This window comes from Leptidea sinapis, chromosome 47 (genome assembly GCF_905404315.1).
Source record: "Leptidea sinapis chromosome 47, ilLepSina1.1, whole genome shotgun sequence".
Classification (NCBI taxonomy): Eukaryota; Metazoa; Arthropoda; class Insecta; order Lepidoptera; family Pieridae; genus Leptidea; species Leptidea sinapis.
The window spans coordinates 6,895,950-6,917,794 of NC_066311.1; the positions used below are offsets into that span (position 1 = coordinate 6,895,950).

The 21,845-nt window shown below is 34.9% G+C and overlaps 1 protein-coding gene and 1 non-coding gene across 2 annotated transcripts in view; both read left to right on the forward strand.

Annotated features, from left to right (window-relative positions):
- LOC126978099 (myb-like protein X) overlaps positions 1–8,289 on the forward strand; it is a 34,881-nt gene extending 26,592 nt beyond the window's left edge. Inside the window, exons 5-6 of the mRNA XM_050826820.1 lie at positions 5,532–5,633; positions 7,186–8,289. Of these exons, the coding sequence (XP_050682777.1) occupies positions 5,532–5,633; positions 7,186–7,365 (282 nt within the window). The 3' untranslated portion in view covers positions 7,366–8,289. The remainder of the gene's footprint in view (positions 1–5,531; positions 5,634–7,185) is intronic.
- An 8,906-nt stretch (positions 8,290–17,195) lies between these two features.
- Trnas-acu (transfer RNA serine (anticodon ACU)) lies at positions 17,196–17,268 on the forward strand. Its single transcript has one exon. It is a non-coding gene; the product is annotated as a tRNA-Ser (tRNA).
- The last annotated feature ends 4,577 nt before the right edge of the window (positions 17,269–21,845 follow it).

The window sequence follows — 21,845 nt, forward strand, 5'->3', positions numbered from 1 at the left end:
CGAAATCGCTGTATCCGATGCAAAATTTACATGAAACCTCTAAGCTGCATATGAAGTCCTGGTACAAGTAAAAGACATTACTATCATCGCCACCATACTTATGTTCCTTAGTGTCTATGTAGTATACTCGCGTCATACATAAGACAATCTCTTCTTCAACTATGACGATTCCTATCTTATTCTCTCCCACAAAATCTTATAAGTGTCTGTCTCTTTTAACTGTCTCGGTTTATCTTTTCATTGAATTTTAAATCACAACAAGTTCAATCAAAGAAGTTTTCACTTCAAAAGTGTCTATTAAGAACTCTTTCGTTCCTCCTTTCGATTAGACATGATGGTAAGCGCAGATATCTGATTCTGTAGTCCGATTTGATGCCATTTTACACGGTTTGCCAAAATTACCAGTTTACTCTTTTGATATGGTTCGATAAAAAAAATTACGATGGGATATGTTTTCTTTATTAAAAATCACAAGTTGACGTTCTGGAACAGTTGTCGTGTGTCTCAACGACCTACCACTCATTTAGAAATGTATCAGATATAAATTGATAATTTGATTGATAAATAATACTCGATAAACGAAATGTTTATTAAATATTATGTGACTCATACTTTCGTCAGGAAAATCGCGTACTGAGGGAGAAAAAATGGCGTAAGCTACTCGTACTTTGCAAACTCAGAAAACTTTTCAAATTTCGGCTAAGACATCAAAATAAATAGGCGAACCGTCAGATGAAAATGAAACGTCTTTTAGAAACGAAATTTAATTTAAGAAATTATCTAAGAGAATACATAGCATTAATGTATATGGCCAAACACAAGTAACATAAATTTGGATCAAAATCGGCCTGTACATTTTTTGGTTATATTTTGACCGATAAATCCTTTCAAGTACTTTAAAGTCTCCACTACTCCTTTTTTATATTAGTGAACTGACATCTGAAGGAAAGAGAAAACCAGCCCATGGACATTTGATAGTATTTTGAATATTCCAAGCATTAAGGTTCCTATATCGTGTGCAATACACAATATACTCTATTTATATCTAAGTATTATTGATTTTCAAGTCTAATAAAAATAACTATTGCATTGGAAGCTAGTTTAATTAACAATTTGACTTAAAAATTGGATAGACAGAACATCATCAGACCTTGTCCTAATTAGAATTTAGACAGTTTGTATGGTCAACAATGAACAAGGATTTACAATAATAATTTTGTAAGTAATTTGCAGTCTGGAAGTACTTCACCCATAGGCACTTTTGTCATCATCATACATCCTTCTCATCCAAAAAAAAATTAGATGATTCATCTAGATTTTTCTACTTGTCATTTAGTGAAATGTGTTAAAAGGTAAAGTATTGTGCTGGCAGGGCGTGTAACTACCATCAGGTAAATTACTTGCTCGTTTCGTAACTCATTCTCAAAGGTATGTTATGTTCTGTCTACATTGTCTTAGGTCTGTTCTAAAAATACATAATTAATGAAAGTTTTCATTAAAAAGCATCGGAAACCAACTCTTATGAGTTGCTATAGCTAACTTTAATTAATTTAACTTTTTCTATTTAGTCCCACTACTAGTAATTTATAGGGTGGCGGGGGCGTTATGAATATTTAATACAAGTTTGCTTATAAATTTCTTTGAGTCTTAATTACCAGTTGTGTATTGTAAGTTAGCTGTTAGTGTTGCAAGAGAGAGGATATAAATTACCTTTAATGTTACAAATAGATTTTCTCTCGTAAAAAAAATTTAATTAGTAATCAGTCTACATGGCAATTTTAAGTTATTACATAGGTATAGATCCAAAAATAAACTTTCTTTCGAGTATGTTGATAACTTACTACCCATATTACGCTGGTTTGTCTTTTTAAAAGGGGAAGAAAAAGGCTTTGATGTGAAGTAACCATCCATTTCCCCCTTAATGTGAAAATTTCTTAAACTACTTATACCTAATTTCTTCCTTATTAAAAATTTTAAAAGCTCAATTATGTTAGTTGTGCCTCAGACAAGATATCACATGTTCTTAAGTATAGATGTGAAATAGTCTATGAAGACCTTACGAAAATCATAGACCATAGCTGTAAACGATGGGTCACTAAATTCAGTTGTTACACATCAAATTCAGTTAAGGCCGATATCGGTTTATATATAGCTTATATTATTACAAAAAATAATTGTACATCTACAGAATATGAGAGGAAAATTTGTTTTTTCTTCACATTTCTGTTTTTTATAGACAGTGCGAAAAAAGATCACTAAAATACCTCTAACTTATTGGAGCCATGCTAATTAATCAATCTAGATAAAAATTGTACGAAAATTTATTAACTGTAACATCAATACTATTTAACATGACATAATTTTGTTAGTAAAGAAAATTGTATTATTTTTGTAATCAATTAAAAATGCTTCTAATTATGAATTAAAACTATGGCGATCTTTTGCGAGAGAGGTAACCTAGCTCTGCTCGATACCTCAAGGCCATTGGCTCGGTTCCCAGCCTTAATATATAAAATATCAAAACAGACAGAAGGACAAATTTAATAGCAATACAAAACTAACAATATGGAGCTTGCCTAATTTATTTCGTAGTTCATTACCATTGAGAAACATTTGAACGTCGCTTCAACTTAGGTCAACAGAATTAGTTCAATAGTCGAGGCTATTGTAAAACCAAACAAAAACTACTTGAAAACGTGGTTTTTTGATCTGTTACTTCGCAACGGTAAGCTGATCTGTCGTGAATTGATTATGAATACCTCCTTATATATTGGGGCCGACGGTGTGACTAGGACGGAAATAATCGATAAAGATTCAAATATAATCTTGTAAATATTTAAATAGCCTTCGTTTGATGACTTTAAAATTGGAAAATTGATGAAATAGTCTGTGTTGAAAACACCTATATTGTTAGAATTAAGCGCAAAAAACGTCAAGAAATCTTAACGGTTCACTGAGCAGCGACGAAAATAGAACTTTAAGATGTGCATAATTGATTTTGCAAATAAGAAAAATCTTCTAACGCCTTTTCAAAGTGACCTTCTAATATCCATCATTTTGTCTTATTATTTTTACGATTACAAAAATGTTCCAATTTAAAGAATTTCCTTGTTTATAACACACATTTAGAAATGTCGTTCAAAAGGATTAAACAAGACTTTTATAAACAGTATACCGAATGAATTACATTACTTATTCATACCTATCCCTACTGTATGTTTATAGACATACTCCACAAGCAATCTTTTTCTGGGTATTTAACAAGTATATATTATCCCCCTTATTCATAATAGTCTGCTAACTTAAAGCATTGCTAATTCGCACTCTGTCTTCTTCTATTGACCTAGGTCAGAATGAGAAAAAACACTCCTTAGCGGCTGTTTTAAGTTAGTCTAACATGGGTACTGGTAGATGTGGATTAAACACGGTAATGTTAATCAATGATTTGTGTAACACTGGTTAAACGAAGTCACTACTGTTGACATTTAACACAAGAGTTAAAAAATAATGAAGCCACCATTTCCTCTATGAGTATTCGTGAATATATTTAACGCGGACTACCTATTAGAAAATTAAATCTATTTTAAACTCAACTAGAAGATATGTTTGGTACTTGGATGATGGTACTTTGGGTGGTGAAGTGGACTCTGTTTTAGATGATTTGAAAGTTGTAATAGAAAGTTTTAGCTCAATCGGCCTTGAGTTAAATTTTTCGAAATGCGAGCTTTTTATCGGCGAAAATTTCCAAATTTCAGACCGGGTTGATATTACCAATAAATTTAATGTTCTGGTCCCCAATATTAAAGTTTTGGATAAGAATTCACTTGACCTTCTTGGAGCGCCATTATTTCCTGTTTCAATTCCAACGATCTTAAACGATCACATTAAAAAATTTAATAACGTTTCGGACAGATTATTGAAAATTAATTCTCATATGGCCTTAACTATTATTCGGTCTTGTTTATTTGTTCCAAAATTTACGTACCTCTTAAGGTACCTAGCCCGTTATGGAAATTTCCAAATTTGCTTGATGTGATTGATATTTCACTTAAAAATATTTTAGAAACCGTTTTGAATTGCACGTTTACAGATCGTGCATGGTCTTAAGCCTCTTTACCGATACGGTTTGGTGGTTTGGGTACTCGCAAAGTTTCGGGCGTTGCCTTACCAGCATTTCTATCTTCAGTTCATAGTGCGCAGCCTTTGGTTACTAGAATTGTAAATCATGTACCAGGTAACTCAGAGATTGTGTATTTAACGAAGCTAACAATGCTTGGCTAAATATTGCAAACATTCAAAATTTTCCAGACGATTTAAAGTGTCAAAAAGCATGAGACGCACTTCTTTGTAAGTCAGCCTTTGATGATCTTTTGATCTCATCTACTGACATAACAGATCGTGCTCGTCTTTTGGCTGTGACAGAAAATGAGTCGGGATTTTGGTTACAAGCCTTGCCCTCTGCGCCGATTGGAACGCTACTTGACAATATGACATTGTCAATATGCGTATCACTCCGGCTAGGTATAAACCTGAATGAACCACATCAGTGTAGATGTGGCGTTCAGGTAGATGCTCTTGGACGCCACGGGTTATCCTGCCTAAAATCGGCAGGCTGTATCAGTCGTCACGCCAGCATTAATGAAGTCATCCGCAGGGCATTTGCCGCTCTTAATATACCAGCTGTTTTAGAGCCAAATGGTCAAACCCGCCGCGATGGCAAGCGTCCTGATGGAATGACGCTGGTGGCTTGGGCACGGGGAAGGGCGCTGGTGTGGGACGCTACTTGCGTCGACACTCTGGCTCCTTCTCATGTCCAAGTTACGTCAGTTGGTGCTGGGGCTGCTGCTTCCGAAGACAGCCAGCGTCGCAAATATGTTGGTCTCAGTGAGTCATACATCTTTGTGCCGTTTGGTGTCGAGACACTTGGCCCGTGGGGCCCAGAGGCGGGGAGAATGTTCAAAATACTATCTTCGCGCCTCAATAAGGCTACTGGAAACCCAAGCGCTGGCAGCTATTTCGGTCAACGGATCAGCCTTGCTATCCAACGCGGTAATGCTGCCAGTATTCTTGGTACGCTTCCACGTAATGATAGTTTTAATTTTATGTAGTTGTAGTATTGTAAATAAAGTTATAAGATTTGTTTTGATTAAATAAGCAACATGTAAAGAAAGTAATTAATTACAAATAAACAAACTAAACTAGAAACATTAACAGAAATGTTTCTTTATAATTAATCGACTGTTTTATTCTGGTTTATAACCCTAAATATTTTTTTTTTTCTTACAATATCAATATCTTAATTTTTTGCGTCTCGTGGCTTTTTTTATATTTTTGTTCTACTATTTTAAATTATTGGATTACTTCAAACTAAAAAGATACTAAAGATATATAAAGAGTGGTCCTTTAACAGTGTCTTCTATATCGTTAGGTATGATTTAAGAACTTTTAGTTGCCTGTCTGTCATGCCTGAGGAATATTTACGTCAAAAGATTGTATTTTGAAATTATAAACGATTATCTTGGATTTTTCAGGGTGGTCACTACAAGAAAGCCAATCTACAAGCAGGTCATGAAGGACACTCCAAAGGAGAAACGGGACATTTCGCGAAAGGAGGAAAGGGAGAGTCACATAAGGTACTTATAATAAATAATCCCTTGATTTTTTTTTAAACAAATAATAATGAAGTATTATAGAATTTTATAATTTGTTGGCTCATATAGTTATACGTGGTTAGTGAGCCTGCCTATTGAGCTTGAGGCCCCGGGTTCTGATCCCGGTAGGTGCAAACATTCATATGATGAATATGGATGTTTGTTTCCGGTTTATATGTATTCAAGTATGTATATCGTATTAAATATATCGTTGTCGTTTGGGGCAAGATAATTTGTGTTAAAGTTTGTCAATATTATTATTATTATTAAATAGAATAAAAATATATCTATTTACCATAGGAAGTGATATTGTAACATATTACAACAACACTTGGTAAACATCATGTCTTAAATAGCTGAGAGCTACATACCTCCACATTTTTTTTTAATGAAAATACGGGACGAGACGAACAGGACGTTCAGATGATGGTAGTTGATAGGATTCTTGAAATGCCCAAAAATTCTGAGCGGCACTACAATTGCGATCGTCAACTTGAGACATAAGATGTTAAGTCTCATTTGCCGAGTAATTTCACTAGCTACGCCCTTCAGGCTGAAACACAGCAATGTTTACAGATTACTGCTTCACGGTAGAAATAGGCGCCGTTGTGGTACCCATAATCTAGCCGGCATCCTGTGCAAAGGAGCCTCCCACTCCCACTCCCACTGGTGAATCTTCGCAATGCTAAATTCCACTTGCATCATGCTGACGTCTGGCATTCTACAACCACGTGTAATGCAAGAAATTTCTTGCCTTTCTCAGCCACTTTGCGGAATCAATTACCGGCTGCTGTTTTCCCGACCGATACGACTTAGGGACCTTTAAGAATAGAGCATACTCCCGCTCTAAAGGCTGGTAAAACATATCTTGACCCCTGGTGCTGTAGATGTCCATGGGTGATTTCCTTAGCACTCCTTACGTCATTCTCTTCCTCTTAATTGGAAAAAAAACAATACTTAGGCATACCAACTAAGATTTGTCTGCGAATGCTGTGAAATTGCCAAATCGGATACCTACCGGATTAAGCCAAATTCAATTTTATTTGAGGACAAACAATTTCACGCACAAGGTTAATGATAGGTGCAACTTGATCCACTTCGCATCAGCTTGACTTTAGCTACCTCAACATGAAAAATATTTATTAAATTATTTCCGACAGTAAAAGATCTTTCACAAATTTATAGACCGTAAAAGACAGGTAGGTATTCCCTATTATCACACCTATCCCTTGTATCACAGTTTGTGAATCTAAATAGCTCTCCTTCAGCCGGAGGAGATGATTTTTTTTATGAAAATAAGGGACGAGACGAGCAGGAAGTTTAGCTGATGGTAATTGAAACGCCCTGCCCATTACAATGCAGTGCCGCTCACGGTTCTTGAAAAACCCCAAAAATTCTGCATTATGCTTACACATTACTGCTTCACGGCAGAAATAGGGGCCGTTGTGGTACCCAGGTCTAAATAGTGAGATCTCGACACAATAGATAAATCTCTGGTCATATATAATAATTAACTTTGTGTTGTTTTCTCCAGGGTCACAGCGCAGCCTCTGGCGTCAACAAACATGGCCACCATCACAAAGAGCATTACCACGAAGGAGATGGCAGTGGGGGTAAGAAGTGGGTCTACCACCACGGACACCCCGCAAAGACAGCACATTTGGTGGTCATCGATAGGAGAGGAGACGGCAATTACGGACCGCATTTTGGTTAATTATAATAAATTAGGATAAATCTCCGATGATGTGATAAATGGAATAATTTTTAGTGTGACTTCTGGCTACATTATACATAAAATGTAGATTTAGTTATAGAATTACTAATTAAAATTAATATACAAAATTAGTCTTAAACTAAGAAATAATTTTTAATGATACAAAAATTATCAAACTACCTTCCAATATCGCGCTTAGAATACCTACTGGCAGCTTACGTAGTTTTCTAACCGACTCTTTTACAATTCATTCTACATTATTATTGTTTTTTTGTTTAAGTAAGAAACATCATCTCTCTTATAAAATAAATTAATGAATTCCATATTTACTAACTTGGTACTCAAAACCATGTCTTTCGCAGGACTATATGTATCAAGACTATCTATTACTTTCTCTTTTCCTTCTTTATTATACGTGTCTTCGCGGCTTTTGTTCTCGGACTCGAAAATATGTTCAAGAAATATTAATTTATAGATTAATGACGTATTTTTCGATGTTAGTTAAAAAAGCGCTTAAACACCAATTGTTAATTTCAATAATGTATGTTACATTCAGTTTTCATAAAGATTGGTCCTCTAACACAATAGTGTCCAATAGGAAAAGATCTATTAAACTTCTTTTCTTAGTTTTTTCAAGCACTAAATACAACAATAAATTGTGATAGAAAGCTCACATACCTATTTATCTATTCCTTTCAAATTTGACAACATTAGTTATTTCTTTAACTGATTAACTTAACGTATTTCTCGTCTGAGCTCTATTAACTTTTAAATCTTAAATAAATAATCTTTAGTGTAATTATTGTAAATTGTAAATAACTTTAACGTTTCTATATTATTGTTTTTTAATTTTAATTGTAGCATAAGATTTATGTACCGTTTTGTATTTTAATATTGTGAAATAAAATGGAAAGTTTTTATAAATGGTTGTTTTTTTTTACAAGCATTATATTAATTCTGACGCTAAACGAAACTTGTGTTCTTTTCTAGTAATAAATAGAAAAATGGCGTTCCATAAAGACGTCGCGTCATGCTGTTTTTTCTACCGCATCATGTTCTGAAGATAAATCGTCAACCAACGCCGGAATTATGTATCCTCTATCGAGTCATTTCTAAAAAACGTCGCAAAAGGGAGAAAAGAACCCCCAGAAAGCTTTGCCGGTTTTGGTCTTTAGCGCAACTGAACAATAACTCAAGATTGCATTTCGAGTTTAAACAATAAATATCATCTCTTCTCTCTCTCCCTCGCTCTTCGACAACACTCCCCTTAATGCCACACCTAGAATCAGAATGAAAATAAGGGACGAGACGAGCAGGCCGTTCAGCTGATGGTAATTGATACGCCCTACCCATTACAATACAGTGCCGCTCAGGATTCTTGAAAAACCTCAGCAGCACTACAACTGCGCTCGTCACCTTGAGACATAAGATGTTAAGTCTCATATGCCCAGTAATTTCACTAGCTACTATTACTGCTTCACGGCAGAAATAGGCGCCGTTGTAGTACCCATACTCTAGCCGGCATCCTGTGCAAAGGAACCTCTCACTGGTACTGATCTTCAAGCCGGCCCCTTAATTCAGCGCTCTGGAGTGCAGACATGAAGTATTGCCCTTATCTCTGGTCTGGTACACCCCACTGTCAGCTTGAATATGTGGTCGCGTGCAACGCAGAGTTGGTAGTTCCGGCGATATCTGTGAACGTTTACTTTATGCCTACTCTCCACTATCGGCAATGACCGTTACTTGTATGATCGTCAGTCTTCGGTTCAAGTTAATTGTTGATCATCGTGTAAGCTATTACGATCACCCATGATCATAATAGATTTGATGATTTAATAATATAATGATTATAAACCTCATAGTAACGATAGATATCTGAGTACCTATATTAGGCATATATTATTAATATTTATTTTAACTTCGCGAAAAACATAAATTGTTTGGGATTCCATATTTCTGGGTAATTCTGATAAAGTTCTATGAATTTAAATGTTTCTTCATTTGACCACCCAGTAGTCATTGTATTGTACTCGCGCTATGTAAATAAAAGGAAAACAAAACAACGACGCGAAGTACGTACGGCATCACCCACTGTCCAGTGTCCTCTTGTGAATGAATGACCGGCGATTGTATGGGCACGCGCACGCAACTACACGCGAATTCCCTTTGATGCGTGCCAGAAAATCCGACAAGTCACGGATCGCCGCGATCAATATGACAATTATAGACAATGATTGGCAACTAGAAGCGAAAAAGCCCTCCACACGATCGTGCCCGCGTGTAATCGCCTTTAATCGCCGATTGTGAAGAGACGGCATTAGATTTGAAAGAGCGATTGCGTATCAATTTCCTGACAAGCTATAATTGGGGAACTATATAAAATAAATGACGACACACTAGAGTGTTGAACAAATAATACCAAGATCTGCGTATTTTTCGTCATCGGACGTTTTGCTTGGCGGTTTAAAGTACAGAGACGTGATTCGAATCACGTATAGTCCATAAAATTTCAAGAGTTGTAGTGTTCCAACAGCACAAACGCATCTAACATTTGCAGCAGATGCAAGTGGAGAGGAGGAATAGATATATTTGTGGTTGCCATAAAAAGATAAAATATCAATGTTTGTACACCCTCAAATATATTATTTAACCACTTAGAGATAAACACAAATATATAACCAATATCCTGCCCAGTTTAATATCTTGTTAATTTATGGTTATCGTTTTATGAGGAACCTGACGTCATGGAGTCTGATTAAATTATACGATGAAATTATTGGCAGCTAGACTTAGCAATAAATAGACCTTCATTTTTTTATTTATAATCTTGAACTAGACAAACCTTACATAACAGGAGTTAAATTATTGCAATTATTATGTATACCACAAATTAATTGAAATATGTATATTAAATCAATGTTATTTGATATTAGAGCTTTTCTTTGAGAATAAAACTTTATAAATGATTAAAATTTCTTTTTTTGAAAGGCTATATACATTATGGTATCTGATCACCGCGGCCCATACTCTCTAGTAGGTATCACCAAACATTTTCGACCTCATAAAAGGTCGAATATTCGTATACGATTTGAATTTTGAAAACCAAAAACTCAAATGTTTGTTATTTTACTAAAGTAGGTAATAGCTAAAGTAACCCGACAGACCTTCAAATTTAATAAAATACAAATTTTCAGAGAGTTCGTTTAACTAAACTTAATATAATGATGAAAAGTTTTCCCACGAAAAGAAATCGGTGTGGAAATTCTATAAATAATAAAAATCACATATTCAACGTCAAAAACTGCCACTGAAAACCTATGCTTAAGACCTGAGAAAAACGGGTACAAGAAACTCGGCGGGCTTCGTTTTGTTTTGTAAAATTTCCTCACAATATATCATCGCACAATAAAATAGATAATTAAATAGCCTGAGAGCAGTCCCCATTCCCCAATCTGTGGTATCATTAAAAAAGTCCTTTATGTTATAATAAAATTTCCCACACAAACATTTTTTTTACAATTCTATAGATTTTTTCTGGAATCATATTGTAAATGCATATAATTCGTCCCTACACCTCGTGTTAGCTTTATGATTTTTACAGTTTCTAGATCATTCGCCAACGTATTTTCATTCATTTCAATTTTTAAGCCAACGTTGTAAGTGGTGAAGTGTAAATAAAATATAAAGTGTAATAACAATATAATAACTTTGTACGCACACAAATAAAACTCTAATTTCAACGCGCCATTTCATTATGTATCCTAGTCTGCTAGGATGGTGTTATGTAAAAGTCAGCCATGAAATTATCTGGATTAATGTTATTTTTATTTATGTTAAATTACGTAATTAATTTAATGTAACTACTAATAACTTCGCTTTAGAGAAAACAAAACAATTCAAGATGTGGATGCGCCGCAATTATTATTTTTATTGTTATTTGGTTGAGGCTAATTTATAGCCGACGATATCCTGTAGACAGAGAAATACCATAAACAACAGATGCATTGTCATCTGTGAGGTTAAAATAATGACAGTTGTCTATTTCGCCGCCTAATAATATAATAAACATTGTCACCTATTATGTCGACCATTATCAAAGAGTAAATAATAATATATAGGGAAAAGAGAGCCCTCTCTACGCATTATGAACTGTCTATATGAAAACTAGCGCCATCTAGAGATTGGCCCCGAAAATAACTATATATAAGCTCGAAATTATAAAATTGATTTTTAATGTTGTGACGCAATTAAATAACTAACTCTACATTTTAATGTAGGTATTGCAATTTTTACCATGTTGAAATTGCGCGTAGAGTTAGTTATTTAATTTTGCCATAACCAACAACATAAAGGATTTAGTTGTGTAAATATGCAAAATGGAACACGAGAGCTACATACATGCGCAAACGCTAGGCGTAGCCGCAATTTTATGACTAGTGGGCAGTGACACAAATAAAGAAAAGTTGAAAGGTTTCAAAGCGAGTGACAGCTGACAAAGCTTTCATTTTCGGGCCAACTAACAGATGGCACTACAGTCTTCTGAAAACGTCACCTAAAGGCGTCTGTCCCACTCCTGACCATTATAGATCTTAACCACGCACGCACGCAATCAAGATGAAAACAAATATATGCAATGAATTAGGCTTTTGTTCTATTAAACAGACGAATAAATTTTAATACGTCATATCAATATAAATTAATCGTCCGTTAACATAATTTTTCTTCCATTCGTCGTATAAAGACATAGCGTTATAAAATCTGCAACTGACCTTTAAACAGTATTTTGCCAATTCTTAGCCGAAAGTGCGTCTATTATTATGTAAATCTATTACTGTTACGTGTTCATCATTTGTTTTTTGTTCAGATGTTGACTATTTTGACAGAGTGACAGAGTGTTAAAATGTTATTTCTATGTAAAAAAATAATTAATTTGTTTCCGCGTAGGTTTAATATTAAATCCCTATGATTCACGCCAAAAAAGTGCGGTTCCAGTACTCCGCTGCATTAAACCATCTCGTGCCTACAAATTACAACCTCTTTAAGAATTGCTAACATTCGCCACTTGCTGACCAATACCAATACTTTTGAACAAGCTAAGTCCTTTAATTTATTCCTTTATGACTTTTCTTTTTATTCCTTGAAGATGAACTTCTTAAGAGGTGAGTCTATTTCAAGTTATTTATAAGGCATTATCAGGTAAGCAATTGATCACTCATGTTAGGCATTATGTATAATTTCCAATTCTCAACATACCCCGTAACATCTGTATTACTACCAAAATAGAAACCAATTTTAAAATGTAAAGAACTAAGAATACTGTCACATTTAGAATAATGCATCCAATACAACATGATTTATAACATTATGATTTAGCTAGCTTCTTGTTCCGAGTTTCTGAGTAGACTTTATGTCTCAATAGAAACTCTATACCAATACCCTGTCGGATTTGTCAAAAACCTGCGAATTTCCATCACGACAATGTGTGACGGACGTCGTTTCAAATGTGTGTTCGAAATAAAAAAAAGTGTTTGAGAAAAACATACTAGAAAAAACACTAAACCAGTTCATGAAATTGTACTCGAGCTCTGTTCTATGTAATTTCATGGAAACGTAAGAAAAAGACTACGAAACTGACTGTAATGATGGTTCGTGAACATGATTGTGTTGATTTATATATAATTGTATAATAACATATAGAACTAATTACATCGCAATAATTGATTGATAGGTCATTTTTCACACCAATCTGTTCACAAACGAAAAAGTTATGTGTAATAAAAAAATAAGCGCAATCCCGCGCAAAGCGGACGAGAAGTAACTTTAATAAATTGTCCGATTGTTAGCTCACATTCAACACCAGACAAAATACACGAAGATTGCCACCGGTTTTCAGGTGTGTTTACGAGCTTTTTTTAACGTGCCCATGTCAATACTGACTTGGAATTACTTCGCAAGGCAGCTCATTATACAATTACGTTGTTTGTGGAACAAAGTTCTTTCAAAACAAACTATGGGAGCAATATTCATATACACAAATTAAATTTGAAAACAAAATTTATGAAGGATGTGAAACTCGAACCCGCGACCTCTCGCGTTTCGCGTGAGCGCTCTTCCACTGAGCCAACTGTTCGAGTGACGTCACGTTCATAAATCTTCATATGTCTTGTTCAACTCTCAGGTTGTGGCTTCATCTACAGGAGCTACTTTTTACAGTTGATAACCTGCTCAACCCCAACAATTGCATATTAGGAAATAGACGTGAGATGTCGCTCTTTTAAATCTAAATAATTTGTTATTTTTAAAATGATAACCCTCACTTCTGAGATTAATTACACAAATTCAATTTGAAAACAAAATTTGTGTAATTAATCCCACAAGCGGTTATCACTTTAAAAATAACAAATTGTTAACATTCATATATATAATCAAATGATATGTCTTAATTTGAAAATTATGTCACCAGAAGAAAAGTAAAGTTAAGGAATGTTTTAGTTAAAAAAATAGAAGATCATAAGTAAATTGCAAATCTTATATGTAAGTAAATATTACACAGTATCTCCAATATTCTAGATTAAGATAACCCTTCTTTGTTTACTGAAACATAAACACAGATCTACTATGCTTAGACTGCGCGTAGTCTCGTAGCCTTAAAACTGATAATGTAATAGAATATTAGTGTGTGTGTGTGTGTGTGTGTGTGTGTGTGTGTGTGTGTGTGTGTGTGTGTATGTGCGTGAGTATATATGCGAGTGTGAGTAACATAAATAATAACAGGAAATAACAATACAATTCAGAACGTGACTGTACACTGGAAGTGCCCGGGGTGCCGTATCGGTACGGGGGACGGAATACGACCGGCGAGCCAATCGGTACTACGCAAGCTCGCCCTTCATCCCTCTAGCCCCCCCTAGATACCTTAGTTTTGACTTCTCACGACACTTAAATGTACTTACTTTTAGGTAAGCTGAAAAAAAAATTAAGTGCGAATCAAACTTGAACACGTAGTGTACAAACAGAAACCTGATGCCAAGTGTACACTACCGCTCATAATATTTTCCTGTAACACCAGAGACCAGAGGAATAACAGGAGTGTAAATTAGTAAGCCTTGACTGCACGCTTACTTTGAAGGACCCATGTCGTATCATCCTGAAAACACCACGCAAGGAAGCTCTTTTCATAGTTTGTCTATGTATATAGACTATGTTATTTTTCAGACTTTTTTTTGAATAATATGTACTTTCTGATACAGTGGTAGCTTCTTTTACACCGTCGGCTACGATACTTACGATGCCGGCTAGATTATGGGTCCTATTTCTGCCGTGAAGCAGTAATGTGTAAATATTAGGTACTGTGTTTCGGTCTGAAGGGCGCCGTAGCTAGTGAAATTACGGATCAAATGAGACTTTACATCTTATGTCTCAAGGTGACGAGCGCAATTGTATTGTCGCTAAGCATTTTTGGGTTTCTCAACAATCCTGAGCGGCACTGCATTGTATTGAGCAGGGCGTATCAATTACCATCAGCTGAGCGTCCTGCTCGTCTCGCCTCTTACTTTCATAAAAAAAAACGAATAACAGGAGCGTAACTTTGGAATTAAGAGTACCTGTAGCATTTTCATAGTTTGGTTGTGTATATGTAAACTGTACACTATGTTATTTTTCATACTTTTTTTGTATAATATGTACAGTCGTTACACTAGGTTTTATAATGCTTGTTGGGGTATTGTCAGCTAGAGTCATCTAAGGGAGCGCGAACAGACATAGTTAAATCTATCAAAATATATAAAAGAAAATAAATCTAACGAAAAAAAGGGGTATGAAATAAACCAAGACGTTGGCCGATTTAATCTACTGAACATTGTTGCGCCGCAATCGTCTATTCTCTTTGCAGTAAATTTTTGTTATGGCAAGCTATAGTGCAGATAGATTCCTGTAGGTAATAGAGAGATACCTATAGACAATAGACGCATTAGTTTCTGATTGGCTTATCCAATGACAATTGACTCTCGCGCCGGTTAATAACCAATTGTCTACGGGCACCGGCACAGTCTTCCGCATATTCATTAATCAGTGGTCACCGGTACATTCGTATCGCATCAAAGTACTCGGTGTAACGCATATATTCACAAAACGCCGAGCGGACACACACTTTAGAACCTCAAGAAAGTTCGTAGAGATTTAGCGGGGGCCCCAGCAGACCATCTGTTACTCGGAACCTCAGGTATGTCAGTCTATTGTTTCACCATAACTAATTTTCATTTCTAATATCATATGTTTTCCTACGTATAGGCACGCGCTTATACAGAACATACATGTAAAATTTCATAAAATGGTCGTTTCGGAGCAGTTTTCGTAACTAACACCGCGACACGAGAATATTTTATGTTAGATTACAACTACATTAATAGTAAATGTTATTATTTTATGAATACTTGCAGAACAAAAGTAGGTTAATTACGTTATTTTAGCCTCAGCTTGATAAAGCTTTCTTTTGTAAAATTAAAAATAAAATAAACTTTTACACAAGAATTCAGAGATAACAAACTTAAAATAATATTTTTGATCTACAAAAATTCGAATCCTTTTTAAATCTGTTAAAAAAAACATTTTAATTTTAATATTTTCTTCAGTTATACCAGGCCTTTGTCGATATTATAAAATCACCGAAGCGCTGTCTATTATAATGTATAGAATGAGAATAAAAAACTATTTTTAATCCGGCACGTCGGGAAACTAAGAGATATTCGTGCCATCTATAATTTCCTCAGGGAACACCCAGCGCCTCTTCACTGGGTTTGTGTACTTCTCATCAATTTTAATCAAACATTTCGAAGCCTACTACCGTTTACGTAGACATTTTTTATGTAGAATTGAATGATGTTTTGAATTACAAATTTATAATTTCAGATGTTTCTTAGGTGACATCTTCAGACAGACACTTTTAAAGCTTTTACTTTTTAATTGAATATAAAACATAATAAAGACTTTAGACTTATTGTTTTCAGTGATTCTTTGTATATAATAATTTTGTAATAATTTAATAAACATCCTGACATAAAACTCGTACAATATAATTATACTTTGAGAAAAACAGGAGTTCGTTATAAAATGGTTGAAGAAACCAAAGAGGATGTAAATACTACGTAATATTAAGGGGCGGGACTGCCTACGTAAAATTGAAATTTAGTTTAGTATGAAACGTGCAGTGATTTGACCTAAGTTTTAAATAGCAGTAATTACAGTTGGAGATTGGGGACGAAGTATAATCCGGCTAAGTTTGAAAACGAAGAGTTGATTATAACGAAGTGGATTTCGGCTATCTCCGTTTTTTACAAGATTATAGCCGTCATTTGTCAATCTATAAACGACTGCACGTTTCATACAATCGAGTGAATCGCTTTTTTCTTAGAGAGTTTCGCTAGGCTGGAAGAAACCAGTAGGCATAAAGAAAACTTCGTCTCCTTTCAATCTTTGTCGCTTCTTGAACATAATATTATATTTATTATTGTTTTTCTCTTTGTCCTAAAACAACACAAATATATATATTGGAAGTGCAGGACGAACGAGAATACATACGGGTCACCTGATGGTAAGTGATCACCTTAGCCCATACTCTCTTGTAGCACCAGTGAACTCTTATGAGATTTGGCGACTCTTTAAGTGCCTAAACCACTGATCGTATCGACATGAAACTACCACCATTCGATGTGAAATTTATCCTAGATGGTTTGTGGTTACTTATTTTTCGTATTCCAACGTTCCTTCATTTATTTATTTCCTTTTAAAATTCACCCATTGAAACGAGCGGGAACGGCTAGTTAGAGTTGACGACCCCTATAGCCCAGTGGTTAGTGAACCTGCCTACTGAGCTGGAGGTCCCGGGTTCGAATCCCGGTAGGTGCAAACATTTATATGATGAATATGAATGTTTGTTTCCGAGTAATGGATGTTTATAAGTATTTATGTATGTTTAAGTAAGTATATTGTGTTAAATATATCGTTGTCTTGTACCCATAGTACAGGCTATGCCTAGTTTGGGGCAAGATAATTTGTGTAAAAGTGTGTCAATATTCATTTATTTTATTATTTAATTAGATCGGCATGTAGTTATAATATTATATTCATATTAAGATGTGTTTTTAAAATTTTGTTAATATTATTAATTGTGGTTATATTGTGTAAATGTTTCACAGTATCTACCTACAGTGTTTTTGAAATGAAAACTTCTTTAGCGGCGTTGAGCACTTTTCTTGGGATGAGTATAAAATGTTAATCTTGCGTCAGGACACCTGGCCTGATCGAAAATTCATGAGACAGTCATTGAAATTATGGATGAAATTCTTAAACGTTACCTAATTTTTTTTTTAATAAATAAATAATTTGGTTTTTAAGCTATGTATTTAGCGAAGACTCTCCTAAGGCGATAGTTATACTTGTTTTTCTTTGTTCAAGTTTTCACTTCTGCCGGCACTCCCGGAGTGCAACCCGTATTTTACAAAAATAAGTGTAGTGGTAGCACTTACCCCGAAAAACACAGTTACTTCTACTGTTACAATTTTATTGAAGTTATTCTTTGAACTTTTTAACTACCGCATTAAAATAATATGGGCGATTTGCTCAACAACAAATTTTGCCTAATTTAATTCAGTATCCGATTTAAAAAGTGAAAAGCAGTGTACCTTTCTCAAAAAAAAAATTAGTTAAACCGTTGACCCGAAGACCATCCCTGTAACTTCCCGCTAATTCTATATCTAAACGCTTCAAATTTCGAGCGAGCTCAAAAATACCATTTGTGTTTTTTTAGCTCTTCGAGTTCAAAGTCTGGCAAAAGTTTATTATGACACAAGTTTTTAATTTTCAAACGGCAATTACTTTTGAATGAATGGACCGTTTTCATGCGGTTGACGGCATTCGACACAGTTTTTGAGCTTCATAAAGATTCGAGTTTCAATTGTTCGAACTCGGAATTTCGAAGTAATTCCGAAAAAACACTTTTTTTTAGATTTCTTTCGTTAACGACAACTCACGAACAAATCAAACGATTTTGACCGGCGATCGACGTGGTTTTTTGATGTTAAGAGCTGATTAGTTTTTGAATTGATTGGGAAAACATACTATTAAATATTTTTTGTAGTGTTTTTGAGATTTTTCAAAATCTAAGTTCGGTCAAGCCCTTTCGCATAGCACCAACCGCGATGGAATCGGTCGAACCGTTAGAAATATTATAAGAGGTTTACATACGTCCATACATTCACAACCACATACATACAAACGTACGGACACCATCGCGGGAATTGTCAGGGAAGCTTCCTAGGACCTTTAAACGTCGAGATCTGGTAAAACTCGATTTTCGAAAAATGCGGTAAAACCAATAACTTCCCGAATTTTCGACAATTATCAATTGTCTTGGCGGGAAGTTGAAAAAAACTTCTAACTAGATGTGAAAGAGTATTTATTAGTAAGGAAATGACCCTGAGACATCTAGCAGTCATTTCCGATTCTGCTGTCTAATGTTTGATGTCACATGGAGCTTGTTATACTAGAAGTGACATAAAGGCGACTGCAATTCTCCAATCGCATATTGTTTTGTAATACCACTGTGTTTGTGAGTCTGTGTGTTGACAGTGATGACTTACGGTACGCATAAAGGCATAAAAGGCATTTATTTTCTCAAAATTGATTCCTTTAGTATTCTTTTTGATGTCATTTCTAATAATTACTAGATACTACTACCGCTTCGGGAACAAATGGCGCTCTGAGAGAGAAGAAGCGGTGCAAGAAACTCTCCCTTCATTCTTTTTTTTTGCGCTCTTTTCAATAAAAATATACAGCATTGTACAGTCATTTCTATCGCTATAAAATAATCGCAATCTAGTCCCAGGCTGTCCGATCATTTAGATATTCCGCAGTGGAGTAATAGGATTTACGACTGAGCCATATTTTATAAAACATTTGAATTTATTTATAGATCATGCCTGAACAGTGGCTGGGACTTTATTATAGAAGTGTACACTTTTTTACCCTTAAAGCTGTTATGTATCTTATGAAGCCTACTAGAATTAGTTACAAGCAATCCCTTATTTCTAGTGTTATAATAATGAAAATCACTATGTGTGATGAAAACACGCAGATGTGGTAGCTAATGAGAAAGCTCATGGTCGCTCAGAGGGCAATGGAGAGGGCTATGCTCAGATTTACCCTGTGAGAATGAATCAGATGAGGAGATCCGTAGGTGAACCAAAGTCACTGACATAGCCCAATTGATTGCGAAACTGAAGTGGCAGTGGGGAGGGCACATAGTTCGACGGACAGATGGCCGGTGGGGTATTGAAGTCCTCGACTGGCGACCACGTACCGGAAAACGCAGTGTTGGTAGGCCTCCCACAAGATGGACCGACGATCTGGTCAAAATCGCCGGAATACGTTGGATGAGGGCAGCGCAGGAACAGTCGTTGTGAAAATATTTGGGGGACATCTGCCGGCTGATGATGATAGGTATTGTTTCGTATATATGACCATATAATATTATATTATACTATTCTACATCCATATCCTTAGGGAGATAAAATGATATTAATTATTACAGACCTTTTTGTGTAGGTATTATCCAATTTATATAAAAAAATACATTATATTACCCAAAAGCGTAACCGAATTGTCAATAAATAACAAAATTTAAATCATTTACTAAGTGCAAACTCATGTCGAACGCTTATTACAATGTGTATGACTGCGTGAACGACATTACTTTAAAGAATTAAATAGTATTATAGTGGTGACTTTTTATAAAAGTTTTATTGTTATACAGATGTACCTGTTTATTTCTCTCATTTAATTTACCTGTGGCTAATGTTGTTGATTCCACAATTAATAATTAAGGGGTTTTTGTGTATTACTTAAAAGTTAAATGTTATTGTTTTACTGTTGATTGGTGCAAATAAAGTAAATAAATAAATCTACATGCGACATAAACACTTTAGCCAGCTAACTATGGGTGTTAAACGATAGACGAAATATTCTTTATAGATAATATTAAGAAAAACACATTCTTATAGTGACACATCCATAACCAGTAAGTCCACAATCAAGTAAGCCTCATCAAAATCCGAGAATTTCATTTTGACACGGAAATTGTGCAGCTTTATAGAGCTTTGTTATAAAGCTTATGAAGTAATTTCAGCCTAACTGTTAGCCTGTTCAGTGTTTGTATCTGTTAGAGCAGTCTTCGAACTCTCTTTTTCATTCTCTATATACCTTGAGTGGTACTTCGGTATCGATTTATTTATATTCAATACAATCTTATTATGCTTAAAAGCCACCTCAGTTTTTAGATTTATTAAAGAAAAATGTATTGTTCCAAAACAAGTAAAATAATTAAAAAAAAAAATAATACAATATTTTCGGGAATAATTATTTCCGTACGTTTTCCTTTTTTCTTAAAAACCTTTCAAAATTGTTACGTATTCGTCTGAAGAGGGCGGTATAAGAATGGCATCTTCTACGATGTTTGAAGAGTCATATTTTCTTATGTCGTTAGTTGATTGAACAACAAATAGCATATCTAGATTTTTTGACAAAAAAAGTCCTCTCTAGAAGCATTATCCAGGGAGAAAAAGGGGAATACGTTTGTATGGAATAACGCTGCTAGCGGCCCCTCTTAATTCTAGGTCCTACCAAGCTAAGATTGCCAGTTAGTGACTGCAGGGCTAGATCTTTCATCCGATACTGACTCTCGATGCTTGACGGGCATGTTAGCGCCCTGCGTATCTTATATCTTTAAACGAGCAATTCTTGTATATATATAATCTGAATCTCGGAAACGACTCCAACTATTTTCATAAAATTTAGTTTAGGCACATAAGTGAATTTGCCAGAAACTGTCATAACCATAATATTAACACCAGGAACAGATATAAATTTATGATGCCTACTACTCGGCTAAGTCGAGTTAGTAAGTCTTTTGTGGGGCGATGTATACATGCTTTTACAACAAGATCCCAGAAAATGTTCAAAACAAAAGTATTACGTTATTCAAAAGAATTGTTAAAAAACGTTTGTGTGGTAAAGGTTACTACAACATAAATGACTTTCTTAATGATACCACAGATTGGGAATGTAGTGACCGCCCTCAAGCTATTAAATAATAAGTTTAATTGTACAATATTACTTTGTAAACATATTTATTCGATGAAAAAAAAAAGCCCGCTGAGTTTGTTGCGCCCATTCTTCTCAGGTCTGAGGCATTCATTTTGGAATGGGTGGTAGTTTTTGACTTTCAATAAGTGATGTCACATCCTATTTTGAATAAAAATATTTGAATTTGAATTTGATCTTCCATATTCAAGGCGCGATACCACTTTTTGTATACACCTCGGGCTAACCTAAAGGCTAAACATGCTGCAGTTTAGCCTTTTCATATCCCAATTTAGAAAACTTTCTATCGCCGTAATTCCTTCTTCGTCCGTACAAGTATCAAATTT